The sequence below is a fragment of the Procambarus clarkii genome, chromosome 30 (assembly GCF_040958095.1).
Source record: "Procambarus clarkii isolate CNS0578487 chromosome 30, FALCON_Pclarkii_2.0, whole genome shotgun sequence".
In the NCBI taxonomy this organism is placed as follows: Eukaryota; Metazoa; Arthropoda; class Malacostraca; order Decapoda; family Cambaridae; genus Procambarus; species Procambarus clarkii.
Window position 1 is genome coordinate 4,471,100 of NC_091179.1, and position 21,602 is coordinate 4,492,701.

Consider the following 21,602-nt stretch of genomic DNA (forward strand, 5'->3'; position numbering starts at 1 on the left):
CTGCAAAACTTGCAACTAAGAGAAGAAATGTAGACATTTACATACCACAGAGTCTATCACAGATTAAGAAAGTAATTAGAAACAGAGCAATGCAAAGATGTTCAGTGACCACATCACAGCAGTTGCAACATCAGGATCTGCAGGTTGGTACAGAAATTCAATCAACTACGAACCACCTAGTTTGATGAAAGGGAGCAGTAGCACAACAGAAGTACACTTACATCGCATCAGGCTTGGATACCCATGTGCATGGGAAATAGGTTTACAGGTTCCCGAAGATAAGAGGAAATGTGAACACTGTGAAGGAATGCCCGACAGACCACTGGAACATTATCTAACAGTGCACAGTTACAAACCCATTAAGATTTTAACTTAGATTCAACAGAGCAGAAAAAGTTGTTAAACACGGGAGACAAAATCTTACTGAAGCGACCATACGAGTCATAATTACTCATACTCCGTCCAAGTAAAACCGAAAACAAGCAACACTTAGTGGGCCAGCCAGAGGCTTAGGGCCCACGCAAGAATATCCTTGCAAAAAAAAGGCACATATTGTCTTCTACCAAACCTTATATATTTATATATATAGCGAAATTTATTGTTCAAGATTATATGATTACAAAACGTAGCCTTAACACATGCACTATACAACCAATACAAGTAAAATGAAAAAAAAAACATGCCAATGGGAAACATTAATAAATGTCACGGATAGATTCGATCATTGTTGCAAGTCAAATACTTCTTCGAATTACTCCGAAATTGGACTGCCCAAGATGCAACAGGAATTTACCCTCTGAAGTGCGATACTGAGTCGCTGGAACAAGAAACTTTTCTCTATCTGGTCTTTTGTAGCGCCGATCAATTTGTCACCCAATTCCTTCAGGAACATTTAATGCATATTTTCCCCACGAACCTTGGGGGGGGGGGGGTAGTAATCTCCGAGCCTATCTGAACAAATCTGTAGCAGTGTGCCAGGCCTCTGCATTTCATGGCTTTCTGCATTTACCTGAGAGTGGCAGGGCCGCCCTCTTCGCGTGTGCTGTGGTGGAGGTAGGTACTGGCCGATGTAGAAGCGCATGTGTAGTCCCACACCACTTGCTTACCATCCTTCTAAGGAAACAAGGTGACGCCTTCTGGGGTCACCTTGACCCCACACATTTTTAACTAAAGCCTGAAGACATTTGGACCTACGAGGCACAAACGTTTGTGGAAATAAGTTGGTAGGTGTTTTCCCCCATCCCGTGAAAACGGCCAACTATTTCCTGCACTAAATTCCATACATTTACTGCTTTGTGCTACATCATTCGCTTAGGCATACCGTGTTCCATGGTATGCTTAAATATACCATGTTTCTGTGTAATCTTCCCTTATCATTGAACCCCCTTCCTGCGCCCTTCTCTCTCCTCTCCTTGCCCCCTTATCTCTTCTCTCTCTCCTCCTGCATAGATATTCCCAGGGCGCGTGGCAGCACGTTCTCTCCACGCATCGTGAGCTATTTTCGAGCTCGTGTGAGCCTTGAGCAAGAAATATCGGCATTACATAGATCCACTGTTGTTCGCCACAGTTCAACCAGAAGTGATTGAGTATTTTATTGTAAACCGATTAGCTATTCGAGTTCCAGAGAAAACCAATAGAGCAAGAATTAAAATGAGCTATGGCAAGGAAAAGCTCTGAACCTACTAACAAGAACAGGTCTGTACCCAGATGTGTAATAAACACAGTGAGATCCAAAACTTACAATAGTGAACTCATGAGGCTGGAACTGACCTATAAAATAGGATGGGTCAGAGATATTATCACTGGGCGTCCCGACGACCTCCATATACTGCTGGGGAGTGAGATAGAGGTCCTGGAGCTGGCTGTGGTGCTGCAGTATCAGGGTCCAGCCCCCGGCAGAACCCTCCGCTGCTGTGGTCAGGTCACATATTGCCTGAAACATGACATGAAAGCCTCTATTCGTCACATCGCATATCACATGCCATTATTACACGAAGTTACAAACTAGTTACTTGACAACGAGGCAATAAAGGCGGAGATTTTCACATACCACAACTGTTATATAGCTGCCATACATTACTGTCTAGCAAATAGGGATTTCACACCACAAGCTAGTAACTTGCCACAATATACCACGAGGTGGTAAATATTCTTACTACTAAAAGCACTTAGTATAACTTAATAAATTTGAGATATAACAACAATGTCGTTGTTTTTATATTCCAACAACTAACATAAATTAGTAGATTTAAAAAAATCTTTATTACTAAATGAAACACAATAACAGTGCTTCAACATATCGATATACAAAAAAATTTAGTATCAAAACAAACAAATACCTGGGGATGTTCCTCTTAAAAGCAAGTGCCCATAACTTTGCTCATCATCATTTCATATGTGAGTGCCATCGTGGTTACATCAGTACTCGACTGCTTGTACTCTTGTCAAGCCTTCTCATTTTTGTCTCTGGCCACCAAGCATTGACTGTTGACCCCTGAGGTCAATCTTGCGAGTCTAAGCTCCATTTTCAGGAAGGTATATATTTCCCTGAAGCCATCATGAATTCATGATGAATTTATGTAAAATTTAAGTACTCGATCATTGTCGGAAAATCCCAAACCACTTACTAACATTTAACAATAGGCAGATAATATTGCTGCGGTTTTGTACTAACAAATTAACTCAAAGAAAACGTGGCTCCAGTGGAAATTTCCTTGGAAGAAAATGGGGGATATCATTGCCATATGTCGGCATTAAATTCAGCAATTATAATATTTGGAATTCTTCTTAATACATCAGTCTTTGGACTGTAAATATCATAAAAACATTTCCCTTGAACCAACCTAATTATCAGTACTAAAATAGTTTAAATATAAGCTCTCTTTCAACCTCTTGATAAAATGACATCTGGTGTGAACACCGGTGGCGTGAGTGGAGGAGGCAGATGCCTTATTAATTTAATGTAAACTCAAGTCTCGCTGGAACACCTATAAGCTCCATAATTATTTCTTCTAGACGTAATGTTATGGGATGTAAAGAGCTCCTATCATCAGCACGACCTTCGTCTACAATCAGGGAAGTGCTCTGAATCCGAAACCAGTTATCTAATTCATTCCTGGCCAGCAATGTTTGGTAGATTAGGGTAAACCAAAGAGAATGCATGGCAAGCAACCCAACTGGGTAAACATTGCTTAAATCGAATCTAATAAACTAACACAATCTTTTCCCTGATACAGCTGTCATATATAGATTGCGATCCTTATTGTGTGTGCCCTTTGACAGGTGAAACATGATGGGGAAGAAAAATTAGCACTACCTACCTGGTACAACGAGTAATATGTGTTGAAGCCAGACTCATCCACGAGAAGTATTGGCGTATTTATCCGTGTTCATACCTGGTTGTCTAGACCATAACAACTATACATATATTCTGTATTTTTATTTTAATTACTAACATATGTAGTGAATGTCTACTAATCAATAATTTCGAACAATGGACTATATATATAGATAATAAGCCCCCAGAATGTTTAGGAAACGAGTTGTGGGAATAAAATCATACATTCCACTTTAAACATCATACAGTCCACTATCGAAATAATAAATTAACGTAAGAAATAAATCACTACATAATTTAATATAAATTAATAAATGGTAAATAATTCAATAAATCCCACGAGTCAGTTTCCTCACAATCATCTCGTTTGTTGCCATTTTCTTCAAGGTCAGTTTCCTGCAGGACTTGATGTTATTGTCACTCTCATATGTAATTAATGTTCTGTAATTTTTAGGTAAACTTTGCCTGTTATAAATGTGCAACCATTTAAGAAGAAATCTTTTAATTTCATTAGATTTTTATAGGTTTTTAGGTTATTACAATGATTATCCTGAGGTATTGAACATAAATTATCACGGGGGAGATATAATAGACAAACCCAAAATATTTTTGTAAATACCTGTCGCAAACAAAAAAAGCTTAGAAACCTCAACTCTAACCACCACCAATTAGTAGACTAGGTACCATAAACTAGTAGTCACCACAACTTAGTTAATTAGCCACAAAAAGTATGTAAACAAGCCATAGTAAACTAATTGTCCGGCTACCAGAAAATAGTAGACAAGTCATCAAAATTAGAACACTACATATTTCATAGTAAAAAACTAGCCTGCAAAAACTAAGGCTTGTATGGACTTAAAATATGGCTTCTACAACAGGCTGACAACGATTAGCTAAACTGAGATTAAAAAAAGAAATGCTAAAAAACGTATACTAGGGTCGGTGGTTCGAGGCTCCAAGTGCATGAAACGTATACTAGGAGGCCATCCTCGCATTCCTTACAATCTTCCACCGGGCCTCATCTCCACACCGACGCATGTAAGTAATTATAACGAAGGGGGATCGATATTATCCTGCAAAATACACAACGTAATGGTCCCTTTGATTCCCTTGTCATAACTTGTAATAAAGTTGTAACATTTTGTTATAAAATTTTAGTGACGTATTAGAACGTTGTTACAACTTTTCATATTGCTTGTTACAATTGTTAGAAGGTGTTAGACCTCGTACGAACGTTGTAGCAACGTCGTAATTGCGTCGTGTGTTTGGCACATCCTTATGTCTGAAAGGAATCAACTATCCATCAAACACGCTCTCTGCTCTTCCTTCAAGCATCCACATATCTCTGGCCACTCAGACCTTTCCAGAAATACTAACTTCATTGTTAGGAAATAAAACTTGCATATGAGTGCTGTATATAGCGGTAAACCAGATCTTCAGGACATACTAAAACAACTAGTTAACAAAGGGAGAAAAGAAGGTGAACTCCCTACCCCAAATATTTGAAACCATGAAGAAATTATTGTCTCAAACACATTTCTTATTAACATTTTAAATCCTATTGAGATCTGATCTATGTTCCTTCAGGTTGACTAGCTATCACAAATTAATAGCATAGCTACAACTAGCTAGTAGATTAGCATCCACCAATTATTAAACAAGGTACATAAAATTAGTAGGATTGTCATTACAAATTAGCAGACAAGCCACTGCAAACAAGTAGACTAGCCATAATAAATTAGTATATTATCCAACACAAATTAATATATTAGCTACACCAAAATAATAAACTCCCCAACATAAACTAGTAGATTAATCAATATAAATTAGTATAAAAACCAAGGTATACTAATAGATTAACTACAACACAATAATAGACTAACTTTCATAAACTTGAAGATTAGATACAACAAGCTAGTAGACTAGATACAACAAACTAGTAGACTACATACAAGAAACTAGTAGATTACATACAACAAACCAGTAGACTAGTTACAACAAACTAGTAGACTATATACAACAATCTAGTAGACTAGTAATCACAAATTAATGGCATAGCTGCCCAAAACGAGTGAACTAACAGCAACAAACAACCAGACTAGCCACTACACATCTAGCAACTACAAGCTAGAAACCTAACTACAAGCACGAAGTAGCCATAAAATAATTGACCATCCATCACATAATACTTGGTCATTACAAAATTATACACTAGCAAGTACAAACTAGTAAAGCAGCCACTACACACTAGTCGAAAAGACATCACAAACTAGTAGACGAACCATCATAAACTAATAGGGAATCCATTATAAACTTGTTGGCTAGCAAACACAAACTAGTAGACAAGCTATCACAACTAGTACACTAGCTACTACAAATTTGTTCACTTGACATTGAAAATTAGTGCAATAGCCACCAAGGACTAGTAGAATAGACATTAAAAAAACAGCAGACTAGTAAAAACCTTAGAATTGAAACCACAAACTAGCAGGCTTTCTACCACAAACTAACAGACTAACTGCTACAAAATAGTATACAAGCTACTAGTAACTAGTAGCCAAGCCATCAGAAACTAATGACATAAATACCACAAACTAGGTAACTAGCACCGCAAATTAGTAGATATAAGCGCGACAAAACTAGTAAACTAGCCACAAGAAACTAGTAAACAATTAACTACATGCTAATTCATAAGACACAACAAAGTAGTAGCCAAGTCATTAGTAAAAATAGATCAAACACCCTCATAAACAGTAAATAAGCTACGATAAGAAATAATTTATCACTGTGAGATTGCTGATTAGCCTTAAAGTTGCAATCTAATTACTACGGTTTAGTCAAATGAGCACCACAAACTAGCACACTTTCGATCGTACGAGTTTCGACTAACTACCACTAACTAGCACAGTAACTAATACAAAGTAACTAACAACCACCAATTAAGAGAAAAGATTGTTACACATGAATATTAGTTTTAAATCAAATTAATACATTATTTTAATCATTCTATTCTAATTTGCAATTTTTTAGTGAAATTATTATTATTTATTATTATTTTTTATATTATTATTATTATTAATATTATTATTATGATTAGTAGTAGTAGTAGCAGTAGTAGTTGTTGTAGTATTCAGAGAGTAATCACGCTAATGTGATGTGTCAATTAGAAAATCGGTAGGAGCCTTATCGAATGATGAGGATTCGAACCCATGCGGTGGGGGTTCCCACGCACACGCCCTCGTCCACACACACACACACACACACACACATCCAAGGTGCAATCCTTTTGACCTAGGTGACTAGAGCGTATGCGTGGTATTACTCTATGTAGCATAGTAGACTTGCAATGCGTTCATGTGTTTCAGATTCCAAAAAGTGCATTGAAATATTAACTCCATACTTGAATTTTCCATTAACAGCATAAAATACCACCAAACTCATGTTTTAATAAACATCATAACTAACGACTTTATTTCGAATTCAGGATCAATTTTACACTGATAGTTGCGTGATGGAGAACTGGTACAAAAACTGCATTTGGCTGCACGTGCAGCTTATGGCCAGGAATGTTGATTATTATCAGAGGTGTTGCTTGTGGCTAGTGGTGTTGCCTCACACCAGAGGTGTTGCTAGTTGCTAGTGGTGTTGCCTCACACCAGAGGTGTTGCTAGCTGCTAGTGGTGTTGCTTCACACCAGAGGTGTTGCTTGCTGCTAGTCGTGTTGCTTCACACCAGAGGTGTTGCTTGCTGCTAGTGGTGTTGCTTGCTGCTAGTGGTGTTGCTTCACACCAGAGGTGTTGCTTGCTGCTAGTGGTGTTGCTTCACACCAGAGGGGTTGCTTGCTGCTTGTGGTGTTGCTTCACACCAGAGGTGTTGCTTGTTGCTAGTGGTGTTGCTTCACACCAGAGGGGTTGCTTGCTGCTAGTGGTGTTGCTTCACATCAGAGGTGTTGCTTGCTGCTAGTGGTGTTGCTTCACACCAGAGGTGTTGCTAGTTGCTAGTGGTGTTGCTTCACACCAGAGGTGTTGCTTGTTGCTAGTGGTGTTGCTTCACATCAGTGGTGTTGCTTGTGGCTAGGGGTGTTGTTTCATATCAGAGGTGTTCCTTGTTGCTAAGGGTGTTGTTTTATATCAGAGGTGTTCCTTGTTGCTAAGAGTGATGTTTCATATCAGAAGTGTTGCTTGATGCGAGGAGTGTTGCTTCATATCAGAGGTGTTGCTTAATGCTAGGGGTGTTGCTTCACATCAGAGGTGTTGCTTGTTGCTAGGGGTGTTTCTTGTGGCTAGGTGTGTTGCTTTTGGAAATGGGTGTTGCTTATAGCTCGGGGTACTGCTTGTAACCTGAGGTGTTGCTTGTCGCAAGAGATGTTGCTTGAGACCACAGGTGTTGCTTGTGGCTAGAGGTGTTGTTTGTGGCGAGAGATGTTGGTTGTGACCAGAAATGTTGATTGTGGCCATAGGTGTTGCTCTTGACCAAATATGTTGGTTTGTGGATGGAGGTATTGCTTGTGACCAGAGGTGTTGCTTTTAAACAAATGTGTTGGTAGTGGCCAGAGATGCTGCTTGTGGACAATTTTGGCGACAAACAACACCCCTAGCCGCAAGCAACACATCTGGCCACAAGCAACCTCTTGCCCAGAGGTGTCGCTCGTGAATTGTGTGTGAGTTTGTGTTTGCGTGCGTGTGTAGTAAATGTGTGTTGGAAGGTTTGCATACGTTTTTTGTGTACGTGTGTGTATCCAAATTAGCTGTAATTATTTATTTATTTTTATTTATTTATATATATGCAAGGGGTTTTATATTCTTTTACAGCCACTAGCACGCATAGCTTTTCGGACAAGTCCTTAATCCTAATTTTCCCCGGAATACGACCCGCCAAATCGTTTAACAACCAGGTATCCATTTACTGCTGGGTGAACAGAGGCTACAGGTAAGGATCAGAGCCCAGTAAATCTTCCCCGGCCAGGATACGAACCAAGGCCAAAGCGCTCACGAAGCTGAGTGTTTTACCACTACGCCACGGGAAGTGCTCCGTAATTGAACTGAAAAAATAGTAATGTTCCGCACGCTATTCTCTCAAGGCATGTCTGTTCTTTAATGCATTGTTTCTGCAGTAATTGTCTGGCGTCTTTCAGTCACATATTGAAAATTGATAGAAACTAGATACCCGACAATTTAATTCTCGGATTAATGTGATTTTTAAGCCAGCACCGAACTGAACTATTTCCTGTTCAACAACAACAGCTGAACAATTCGGCCATTCAAGTATCACTTGATGAGATTTGATAACGTTTCGTGTTCAAGTACCTCAGTAAGCTGATTCTTGAATCACGCGCATCTGACTGGGGGATGTGTACTCCGAGAAACGTTCCCTACTTCTCTGTGTAATCCTTAGAGAATTTATTTCAGTACTGAGCAATGTTCTGGACTATAGTTACTGAGGGATAGTTAAGCTGCTTGTCAGGTATTACCAACCATCCAGAAGTTTACAGACACGAAGCTGAATCGTGAACTGGAGAGAAGCTACATAATATCACTTCCGGTTCAGAGTCACACTCTGATCTCCACCAATATCTCCAGCACATCACAGTATCAACCACAGTTAAAGTGGGTGATACGCGTTTAATGAACTGCCGTAACGCCTTCCCAAACGCAGCGACGCTCACAGCGCTGCCCGTCCTCTCGGACTGTCACATCATTACAAAACTGATACATAATTCCCCGAACCCAACCTAACCTGATCTAACAGATGGAGCCACGATAAGAAAGCGTAACAGTCTGTCAATTTAGCGAGACGCTGTGATTTGTCGTACATCATCTTCTGAGGTACATATCATATTTTTACGTCTTTGTAACCAAGAAATGACTTTAAGAACATAATATTGCACAATAATGTCAGATTGTCTAATTGAAGAATAAATAAATTGCAGATTAAATTGTAAATAAAGAAAAATTCGAAATATTGCAGATAATTGCAGATCAACATAAATCCAAAATATTTCTTCACATATGCGAAATCGAAACTAAAAACCTTTGTCGGTATTGGACCTGTGCTTACAAGTGATGGTTCATACACAGAGGATGACACAGAATTTAGTAATATCCTAAAAAAAAAAGCAATATGAGAACATGTTTAGTGTAACGAACCTTACTCCATGTGGAGGTTAGTCTTTATTATATATTGTTTATTAATACAGAGGAGTTGATGGGGGCATTGGAGAATGTTTTCCTAAAAGAAATCTGCAGTTGGCAACTGGGAGGCCGCGAGTAACTGATATTACTCCGCCCAGCAAATTAGTAATATTGAGCTGGAGATTGTTCAGGAAGAATGTGTATTGGTACAGCAAAACTGTGTGAAGAAAAAGTGGACTCAATCAAAACCCCTACATAGGGAATATGGTTAATGGAGTCATTAAGGGGAGTTGATTGGAAATGTTAAGGATAGAGAATTAAGGAGCTGGAAACGCGACAGGGAGTGACGCTATTTTGACCTGACGTGAGAAGGAACGGTGACGACCGGTCCTTACTTTCCTGAGGGATTTCCCCTGCCATACTTTATGATAAGCCACTGGGTTAAATTAACAGGGTTGCAAGAAAGTATAGAGAATACTGACGGTCTACTGTCCGTCAGTATTCCAACACTGGAATATATATATATTATATGATGGTGTCCAACACTGGAATATCTATATAAATAAAAATGGAAATGTTCGTTTGTTCAAAATCGCTAATCTCCGAAAGTTCTTCACTGATTGTTTTGAAATTTTCACACAACGTTCCATTTGCATTCTAGCAAGTTTTTATATACATACTATATAAATGTCACGTCTGTGACGGTAAAAAATCATACTTTTTCTGTAAAACTGAGTTTTTCATGTGTTTTTCACGTGAGGGAAATCTTCGAAACCTCTTTACCGAATGCTTTGAAATTTTGACACAAAGTTGCATTCGAACAGGCGCGTCTTTATATATATCTACTATATACATGCCTTCAATACCAACCAGGTGCTTAGTGTAAACATTGTGGACGAGAATAGTGGGGAATACGATTTTGATAATGTACCTAATGATCATGTACCCAATTTTAGCAATGGGGAGTGGTTGTCTAACATCCAGAAGTTGTTGGAACATCTGTCACAAGATAAGACGCAAGACTTGGAGCAATTGCTGACTTCCATGCTAACATCTTTGGCGATATTCTCACCCTGACTACAGTTATTCACCATGAGAGACAACCAACCAGTCAAGTCACACCCATATAGAGTCAACCTTGCCAAGTTGAACCTCATCCGGAAAGAAGTTGACTATATGCTTTAACATGGATTGGTGAGATCAAGCACCAGCAGCTGGAGTAGTCCTTGTATATTAGTAGCAAAGCAAGATAGAACTCACAGGTTATGTATTGATTATCGTAAAGTGAATGTAATGACTGTAGATGATAATTTTCCCATACCTAGGTTAGATTACTGCATTGATAGTATTGGTAAAGCAAAGTTTGTTAACAAACTAGATTTGTCTAAAGGGTACTGGCAAATTCCTTTAACACCAAGGACACAGGAGCTGAGTGTATTTGTAACTAAAGAAGGGGGGTGTGAATTTACTGTAATTCCTTTTGGGTTGAAAAATGCTCCTAGCAACTTCCCAGTGTCCTATGAACTTAGTGGTAAGAAGCATACCACAATATAGAGCTTCTTGGATGATATTGAAATTTATCGCAATAATTGGGAGGACCAAATGAAAGGTTTAGCTTAACTATTAAAATGCTTAAAGAAGGCTAATTTAACTGTGAACTTGCACAAGTGTACCTTTGGCAAAGCTAGTATTTGTTATTTAGGATATGAAGAGGGGAAGCTGGAAGGTGTTACCACTTAAAAATAAAATAAATGATATAACAGAGTACCCAGTGTTGCACCTAGCAAGAAAGAGGTGCAAAGATATCTAGGAATGTGTGCATATTACAGGAAGTTTGCTAAACATTTTGCAGCAATTGCAGTTCCTTTGACAAAATTGCCAAGTAAAAATGTGAAGTTTAGATTGTCTCAGGAATGTCAGGATGCATTTACTAAATTAAAAGGACTGTTGCCATCTGGTCCAGTGTTAGCTACTCTTGACTACTCTAGGCCCTTTAAATTATATATAGATGCTTTGAATAGGTGTGCTGGTTCTGTACTAATGCAAGATTATGATAAGGGTATTAATCATCCAGTACATTAAAATTCTAAAACGTTTACTAAATGTCAACAGAATTACTCCACAGTAGAGAAAGTATTGTCATTATTACTAGCCGTTAAAAAAATTGACACTTATGTATCAGCCAATACTGTTGAAGTGTTTACCGACCACAACCCTTGACCTTAACTGCTATTATGAGGAATTCCAATCAGTGGATATTAAAGTGGTTGTTACTGTTTTAGGAGTTTAAATTTGTTATCAAACAAATTTCAGGAAAATGAAATATAGTATCAGAAGCACTTTCTAGATTGCCTAAACCTGGGGTGACCTGAAGGGTTGTACCTCTGCACAGAGATATTTATGTTATTGTGTATCTGTTGTTCATTATTTATCATACATCCTTTGTGTAAAGTTATTATGAAATCTGTTTGAGGTGATGAACCTATGTGAAAAAAATTAAATTCATTTATGAATTTGTCATTTTTTTCTCCACGGCTTAGTAGGGGTGTTAGGAATCTGACCTTCTGTAGAAGTTGGTCTTTATTATAAATTATTTATTGATTCAGAAGAATTGATTGAGGGTCATTAGAGAGAGTTTTCATGAAAGATATCTGCAGCTGGCAACCTGAGAGGCCTCTAGCGTATGAAATTACTCCGCCCAGCAAAGTAGTAATTTTGAGCTGGAGATTGTCCAGGAAGAATATATATTGGCATAGCAAAAGTGTGTGAAGTAAAAGTGGCTTCAATCAAGAACCCTGTGTAACGAATATAGTTAATGGAGTCAGTAAGGGGGTTGGATGTGAAATATTGAAGGATAGAAAATTAAGGGACAGAAAATGCGACACATACATATGTATATATGCAGAATAACCACATGTGAAAAATAGAAAATGCTTAACGCGTTTTCGGCTAATTCGCCTTCATCAGAGCAAAGTAGAATGAAGATATATATATATATATATATATATATATATATATATATATATATATATATATATATATATATATATATTGCATCTAGAAGATCTATATATATATATATATATATATATTGCATCTAGAAGATCTATATATATATATATATATATATATATATATATATATATATATATGCCTGAAAACTCACACCCCAGAAGTTACTCGAACCCATACTGCCAGGAGCAACGCAAGTGGTATGTACAGGGACGCCTTAATCCGCTTGACCATCACGACCGGACAATAAGGAAGTGATAGCCTAAGCTATTTGAACCACTTCCCCGCCGGCACTCGGATAGTAATCTTGGGCATAGCATTTTATCAAATCACCTCATTCTTTGGGGCAACACGTGAGGAACACAAATGCAAACAAGCCTGAATGGTCCCCAGGACTATATACAACTGAAAACTCACACCCCAGAAGTGACTCGAACCCATACTGCCAGGAGCAACGCAACTGGTATGTACAGGGACGCCTTAATCCGCTTGACCATCACGACCGGACAATAAGGAAGTGATAGCCTAAGCTATTTGAACAACTTCCCCGCCGGCACTCGGATAGTAATCTTGGGCATAGCATTTTATCAAATCGGGACATGATAAAATAGTGGGACATGGAAGATACTGGGTGAGGGGGAGAGGAGGGATAGGGGGGGGTATGGGATGAAGGGGGAGGGGAGACAGGGGGGGGGAATGGTGGGAGGGGGGACATAACGGGAATGGGGAAGGGATGACAGGGTCAGAATGGGGGGGGGAGGGAGGGTTGAGTAGGGGCAGGTAGGGTGAGAGGAAGGGAGGGTTTCTATGCAGAGGGGGGTGGCGGTGTTGCCCTCTCCTCTGGTGTTGCTGGGATGCTGGTCTTGGGTTCCCCACTTGTATCTAGGACTGATGTGTTGGGGGCTGTGATTTCCTGGTTTTCTCCTCTCTCTGTGCTTCCTCCTTGCCTCTGCTGCCCTGGCTTTCTCCTCCTTCGTCCTGTCCCTCTGCAGGAATACTTTTTTTACATCCCTCCACATGCTGCAGACGACTCTTCCTTTCGAGAATATCCTCCTTCGTGGTTTCGTTTGTAAACACCACCTTTACAAGTCGGTTTCTGTCCTTGTTGTACCAGCCCAACCTGAAAACCTTCTCAATGTTTTGTTCAGCCCTTTCTATCTGTAACCCCTTCAGTAGCCCATGTACTGTGTGTGTGTGTGTGTGTGTGTGTGTATGTGTGTGTGTGTGTGTATGTGTGTGTGTGTGTGTGTGTGTGTGTGTGTGTGTGTGTGTGTGTGTGTGTGTGTGTGTGTCTGTGTGTGTGTGTGTGTGTGAATCATGTTAACAGGTGTTGTAGTGATGAGCACTGTTCCAGTCTTGAACTAAGAGCTATAGGATGATCAGAGCTTTGTTTGGTTGATAAGATATAATGCTGTTTTCCTTCAGAATGCCCTTGAGTTGTAAGGAGTGAATTACGCCATGTAATATATCGTGTGTTTAATAAATATAAATTTGTTGTCATCTCGTGGGGAGTCAGTCGGCCGAGCGGACAGCACGCTGGACTTGTGATCCTGTGGTCCTGGGTTCGATCCCAGGCGCCGGCGGGAAACAATGGGCAGAGTTTCTTTCACCCTATGCCCCTGTTACCTAGCAGTAAAATAGGTACCTGGGTGTTAGTCAGCTGTCACGGGCTGCTTCCTGGGGGTGGAGGCCTGGTCGAGGACCGGGCCGCGGGGACACTAAAAAGCCCCGAAATCATCTCAAGATAATCTCAAGAAAACCTCATTACCCAGCTGTTTCCCTATACCTTGAATTTCCCAAGGTACAGTTAAAAGCCTTATTCCCCTTGCCAATAATACATGGCAAACCCGTGACATTTAGCACCTCAATAAACATAATGAATGTGGAAGATCCAGACACCTTCTTTATGAATCCAAACCCTTAAAAATATAACTGATTTCTATACGATCTCTGCAGATTTTGAAAGAGAGATTAACATCATGCCCATGCACTAATCCCCAAGTTCAGACTCTTGGAATTCAATATTTATAAGGAAATGCAATGTGCCAGCAGCATAGGCACTCAGTGAAATATTGAGGAAAACTTTTACACTGGAGAGACACCAAAAGTGCTTAAATCAGCAGACATAGCTCATCTACACAAAGGAGGGAACAAAGCATTGGGTAAGAATTATTAGCCAGTTTCACTAACATCCCACATAATGAAAGATTTTGAGAGAGTAATTAGGAGTCAGATCTCCATTCGTATGGAGACCAATGACCACCATAACCCAGGAAAAATAATGAACTGGATTTAGAGCGGGACGATCATGCTTTTCGCAGCTACTTGACCACTATGACCAAATTACATGCATTAGAAGGATTACAGAATGAAGATATGGTATACACTGACTTTGCAAAGGCATTTGATAAGTGTGACCATGTAGTGATAGCCCACAAAATGAGGTCAGTTGGAAAAACGGGTAAAGTAGAGAGATGGATATTCAATTTTCTGTTAGACTGAACGCAACGGGTAACATTCAATCAAATAAAATCAAGTCCAAGCACAGTTTAATGCTCTATACCTCAGGGCACAGTCCTTGCACCACTGTTTTTCCTTATTATCATGTCAGACATAGGCAAAAATTACCAGTCATAGCATCGTGACACAAAAATCTTCAAGAAAATTACTACTGGGGAAATCATTGAAAACTACAAGCTAATATTTATGAAGTGTTCAATTGGACAGTAGAAAATGACATGATTTTTTAACAGTGAAAAAAATTCCAGGTACATGGCCTTGGTGAAATGTGGACCTTAAACAAAATATAAGGGTCAAGACACAATCAAATCAGTCCATAGCAGGAAAGCAACATGTAAAGCATTTGGGAATAATGATGTCTGACGACTTAACGTTTAGGGAGCATAACAAATAAATATAGCGTCAGCTGGAAAAATTATTGGATGGATTACGAAAACCTTCAAATCCAGGAATCCCATCACAATGCTCATTATATTAAAATTACTGGTGCTGTCCCGTCTTGAGTACTGCCTGATACTCGCTTTCCCTTTCAGAGCAGGAGAGCTTCTTGAAATACGGAGAAAATAGGCGCACACATAGACACGACAATGCACCTAAACTATTGGGATCGTCTCAAAGTTTTCAAAATGTACTCTCTAGAAAGGAGAGGAGAGAGATATAAAATATTATATACATGAAAAATACTGGATGGCCAGGTCTTAAATTTACACAGTTAAATAACCAAATACTGGAGTGAACAATAAGGAAGAAAATGCAGAATAGATCCAGTGAAGAGCAGAGGTGCCAAAGGCACAGAGAACACTGTATAAACATCGGAGGTCCACTGTTGTTCAACATACTCCCGGCGAGTATAAAAAATATTGCCGGAACAAATGTGCAAGTCTTCAAGAAGCATTTAGATAAGTTCTTTTAAGTAGTGCCGGACCAAACGGGCTGTGGTGGATATGTGGGCCTGCGGGACACTCCAAGCAACAGCCTGTTGGACCAAGCTCTCACAATTCAAGCCTGCCTCTGGGCCGGGCTTGGGGAGTAGAAGAACTCCCAGAACTACATCTAGGTACAATGCAGGTGCAGGAGACGCTTTTAAGAATATCTGACATCAGTGATATTTCGTTTTATATACATTGTTTCAAGTAAGGCATGTACCTATGGCAGACATACGGGGGCTTGAATATAGACATTTTAAACTAATCTATTGAACACTTAGTCATTAATTTTATATTATTGGGAATCAGACTAAGAGAGTTATAAGGAAAAGAAGAAAGAGATAGTGAAATAACAATTTAGTGCACATAAATTATTTGTAATGAACATAAGACAAAATTAACGTCTTTTCGGATACTCAACAGTTATGGAGGTGTTGTAGGGCCTGATGCTGTACATCCGGCTGTCCACGACAGTCAGGTTGTTTAGAGCGATCTCCGAGCAGTCCCTTGGCACTACACGCCGCCAGCAGCCACAGGAAGAGGATAGGCGATGGGCAGTACACGGAGGATGCATAAGAGGAAAAGGAGCAGGCGGAGAAGGACGGGAAGTGGACGGGCAATGGGCGGAGGAAGAACGGGTGGAGGAAGAAGGAAAATGACGGGTAGTGGACGGAAAAGGTAAGATGACAGAGAGCAGGACAAGTAATGGTCGACAGAAGAAGCAACAGGGTTGGGGAATGAGGGGATGAAACAAACATGTGTCAGTAACAGGAAACATGATACAGTATAACACAGTGCCCCACAGTATGGAACATCAAGTATCCTGCTGCCACTGGATAAACAGTGAAGAAACCACAGAGCCAGTAATTCACTGACTGTCAGAGGTTTCCTTGCAAGTGATACATACAATGTACTTTACTTGTGGCTGGACTGAACAAATGTACAGCCGGGGAAACCTTACAGCTGACAAGTGGGGCGACATGACATGGCACATAAAGTGGGGCGACATGACATGGCACATAAAGTGGGGCGACATGGCACATAAAGTGGGGCGACATATTTACATTACATAAACAATGAAATACAATAATAAAACTTATTGCATTTCGTTTTTTATGTTTTATTATGTTGTGACTAAATACAACGTAAGCTTACGGTAGAGTGCATCTTCTACAAATCATAAGGAACACTAAACATACAATTTTAAGTGCTACACATTTAAACAAGCTTTGACCAGAAAACTTGTTTAAAATACGAACTTACTTCAAATTTCGTAGATGAAAGGGAAAACATAAAATTATTCAAAATGTCAAGCTTTGGTTTGTAACATAAATTACAAAACTAGTTGCTGGCCATTACAGGTGACGTGTATATGGGTACAGTGTGAAATTCAATTGGATATATAAAATTGTAAATGTGAGACTTAGAGACAAAATATATAAATCGAATCTTAAACAATATTGTGCAACTCTGAAATTTTACTAGTGGTCTCTTGAGGTAAGCAAATGACTACCACAGTACCAGTGGTGTACTGTGTTAGTGAATACCACAGTACCAGTGGTGTACTGTGTTAGTGACTACCACAGTACCAGTGGTGCACTGTGTTAGTGACTACCACAGTACCAGTGGTGCACTGTGTTAGTGACTACCACAGTACCAGTGGTGCACTGTGTTAGTGACTACCACAGTACCAGTGGTGCACTGTGTTAGTGAATACCACAGTACCAGTGGTGCACTGTGTTAGTGACTACCACAGTACCAGTGGTGCACTGTGTTAGTGACTACCACAGGACCAGTGGTGCACTGTGTTAGTGAATACCACAGTACCAGTGGTGCACTGTGTTAGTGACTACCACAGTACCAGTGGTGCACTGTGTTAGTGACTACCACAGGACCAGTGGTGCACTGTGTTAGTGACTACCACAGGACCAGTGGTGCACTGTGTAAATGACTACCACAGTACCAGTGGTGTACTGTGTAAATGACTACCACAGTACCAGTGGTGCACTGTGTAAATGACTACCACAGTACCAGTGGTGTACTGTGTTAGGCTAGTGACTACCACAGTACCAGTAGTGTACTGAGTTAAACTAGGTGATGCTAACCCCTATATACAGCATACTAATCAATCGTGCTTTCAGAGCGACATGTGTCGCCTGGGAGGAGAGGTGTCCGAACCCGTTCTCGCAAATTTAATAAGTCAATATTGACTTAATAAATATGTGCATAGGTGACATACTTATCATAATAGATACCCTTAAAAAGATTCATAGAAAACACCGACCTTACCTAACCTTGTTAGTATCTTAAGATAAGCATCTTATTGCTTCGTAATTACAATTATTACCTAACCTATAATAGGTATAGGTTAAGTAATAATTGTAATTACGAAGCAATAAGATGCTTATCTTAAGATACTAACAAGGTTAGGTAAGGTCGGTGTTTTCTATGAATCTTTTTAAGGGTATCTATTATGATAAGTATGTCACCTATGCACATATTTATTAAGTCAATATTGACTTATTAAATTTGCGAGAACGGGTTCAATCACATATCAGAGTCAGAGGCCTGAAAAAAGATGCTTTTCCCACCACAAATCTACGAGCATTGTTATAAACATTTAATAATAATGTTTGCCATAATAATTGCAAAGACTTACAACTAACAGCAACATTTTCTACAGACATTCGTTATTATTAGCCATTGTATTAGGAGCTCATCGATCGTTCAAACGTTCATTAATCTTTCTCATAACAAACTCAACACTGTCGAAATTAAAAAGCGAATTTTGCATGTAATTAAAATCTTTCTTTCCTTTGTTATTAATACTGATCGTTAATTTAATAAGAAGCACAGAAAAAAATATATAATTGCCAAAACAAACTTTTAACTATTTTGAAGTTATATACATCGTATTAGCGAATGTGAGATGCAGCAACATAGAGCTGCATGAAACCTAACCAACCTAAATACTGCTCACTGCTTGACAATACTTGAGATTACTAGACACAATTATGAATAACACACGCACAAAACAGGCGTTGGCACTTATAACTCTTGTATCAATATATCGGCGATCATCTAATGACTTGTAATGTTGAAAGAGTTTAATATACAAATAAACTAGGACGCTCCTCGACAGGTCACATGACGAAGCCGAGAGTGGGCTGTGGACCAAACGTGTTACAGATCCTTACTACTCAACACTATGGTTTTTACCGTACTAAATACTGTCACACCATCGACACACAACACACATCACAGTGTTAAATAATGTGGAAATCATCGCAAGACCTTAAACTCTAACAGAACAGCGAACCGTGTTGATATGTGAGTCAAAATCGATAGTGATACTGTGACTTGCGATACTCTTCACTGGGATACTGTGACTGCGATACTCTTTACTGTGATACTGTGACTGCGATACTCTTTACTGGGATACTGTGACTGCGATGCTCTTTACTGGGATACAGTAACACCTAGACGCATGAGCTAGGTCACACATATATGCGAGAAGCATACTATTCTGCCATCAGTCTTTCAGTGTAATTACTTTTTATTAACTTTTTACCGATCACACACACACACACATATATATATATATATGTATATATATATATATATATATATATATATATATATATATATATATATATATATATATATATATATATATATATATATATATATATATATATATATATATATATATATATTGGTAGCAGTCTTTCTTGTAATCATATGTTGTTAAATATGACCGAAAAGGTGAGATTAATAATTCTAACACGAATTTTCTCAATATTTCTAATGTTTCTTTTCGCTGTCGATGGTAATTGAAAAATCAATTCTCCCAACCTCATTTTTATTTCTAGTCTGACGCGATGCCTGAACGCGTTTCATAATAACTTATTACATTTTCAAAGATTTTAGTTTACACACACAACTAAAACCAGTAAACACGCTAATCCGTCATACTTAGGTGAGGTGAGGTGAACGAAATTGTGACAAACAGAAGAAAAAACAGGAAACTATGGGTATTAATTGGATATGAGAACATAATAATGGAAGCAACTGCAGAGGGTCTATTGATTCATACTTCCTCTTGATGCTTCTATATGGGTTCGGAGTCTTGAAGTGGGTAGAATATAGTTGTGCATTAATTGGTTGTTGATTGCTCCTGTTGACTTTTTGACATGTAGTGCCTCACAGATATCGAGCTGCCTGCTATCGCTGTATCTATCGATGATTTCTGCGGTGTTTGAGCGGAGGCTTCCACACTGCAGTCTACACTAAAGAAACAAACATAGGAATGTGCCTCAGTGCCAGTAATGACTGCCCAGGCAGGTATGAGAGGAGTGTTGTCGACACTTACGTCGACCGTGCTCTCAGCCACAGCTCAGGATGGAACCAATTCGATGAAGAACTCTGTAGGGTAAGGCAGGTCCTAGTCAACAACGGCTTCTCTAATGGTTTTGTTGAAGACATCATAAGAAGGAAGGTAAAACGCCCTGCAACCTCTGAAGAGTCAACTAACACAACACCTGTACCCCTAATTAGACTATTTTACAGGAACGTCTTTTCGACAGCTCATAAAACGAAGGAAAGGTTCCTGAAAGATATTGCTGATAGGAACGTTATCCCTACAGACAAAAATCAGAAAATACAATTGACGATTTACTATAAAACCAAAAAAACGGCCAACCTACTCATGAAAAACTCTCCAGACACAAAGCAGAACGTCTTGTAGGTAACCAACGTCGTCTATGCCTTCAAATGCCCACTTGGGGACTGTAAGCCCCAAAGAACTCAGTATATAGGCAAGACAACAACGTCTCTTTCCAGGCGATTAACAATACATAAACAACAGGGCTTCATAAAGGAACATATAATCTCCTCTCACAACCAGACAATCACCAGAGAAATCTTAAGAAACAGCACAGAAATCATCGATAGAAGGCGGCTCAACATCTGCGAGGCACTACACATAAAAAAAGTCAACACCAGCAATCAGCAACCAATTAATGCACAACTACATTCTATCTACTTCAAGACTCCGAACCAATATAGAAGCATCAAGAGGAAGTATGGGCCAATAGGCCCTCTGCAGTTACTTCGTTTATTATGTTCTCATATACAAGTAATGCAAATAGTTTCGTGTTTTGTCTTGTGATTGTCACAATTTTGTTCACCTCACCCAAAACTGTTGTACCATATCACCTCACCCAAATGCAAGTATAAGTATGACGGATTAGCGCGTTTATACACGGGGGAGACATCACCCGCCAACACATCACAAGGAGCAGTGTGATCACAATGCAACTCAAACGTCTTAAGGTCAGAGCGACTCCACTTGACGGTCATGCTATCGGGAGAAGCAATACTTTAAAGGTCCTGAAGGACGTTACTGGTCTCGAACCCGCTGACATTAGTCAGAAAGGTGAAGATATCGTGCTCTTCTCTTCATGTGAAGAGGAGTTAGAAAAACTCCTCACTAACGATGCTATTCTTCGCAAAGAGCACCACCTACATCCTCACTTCCCACGTCAGATCCTGGCCGGAAGAACTGTTTTTACCAGTAGGACCAGCCAGTGGGTCGCTGAGCGACCTCAACATCATATCATAAACAATATTGAGGGCGAAAATCCAAACCTGTCGGTATTCAACCTAGAGTTCTGC

At 39.4% G+C, this 21,602-nt stretch overlaps 1 protein-coding gene across 1 annotated transcript in view; it reads right to left on the reverse strand.

The window, feature by feature from the left end:
• LOC138369834 (mucin-3B-like) overlaps positions 1-21,602 on the reverse strand; it is a 118,070-nt gene that overhangs the window by 68,683 nt on the left and 27,785 nt on the right. Inside the window, exons 6-7 of the mRNA XM_069333575.1 lie at positions 16,348-16,439; positions 1,771-1,933 (exon numbers count right to left, since the gene is read on the reverse strand). Of these exons, the coding sequence (XP_069189676.1) occupies positions 1,771-1,933; positions 16,348-16,439 (255 nt within the window). The remainder of the gene's footprint in view (positions 1-1,770; positions 1,934-16,347; positions 16,440-21,602) is intronic.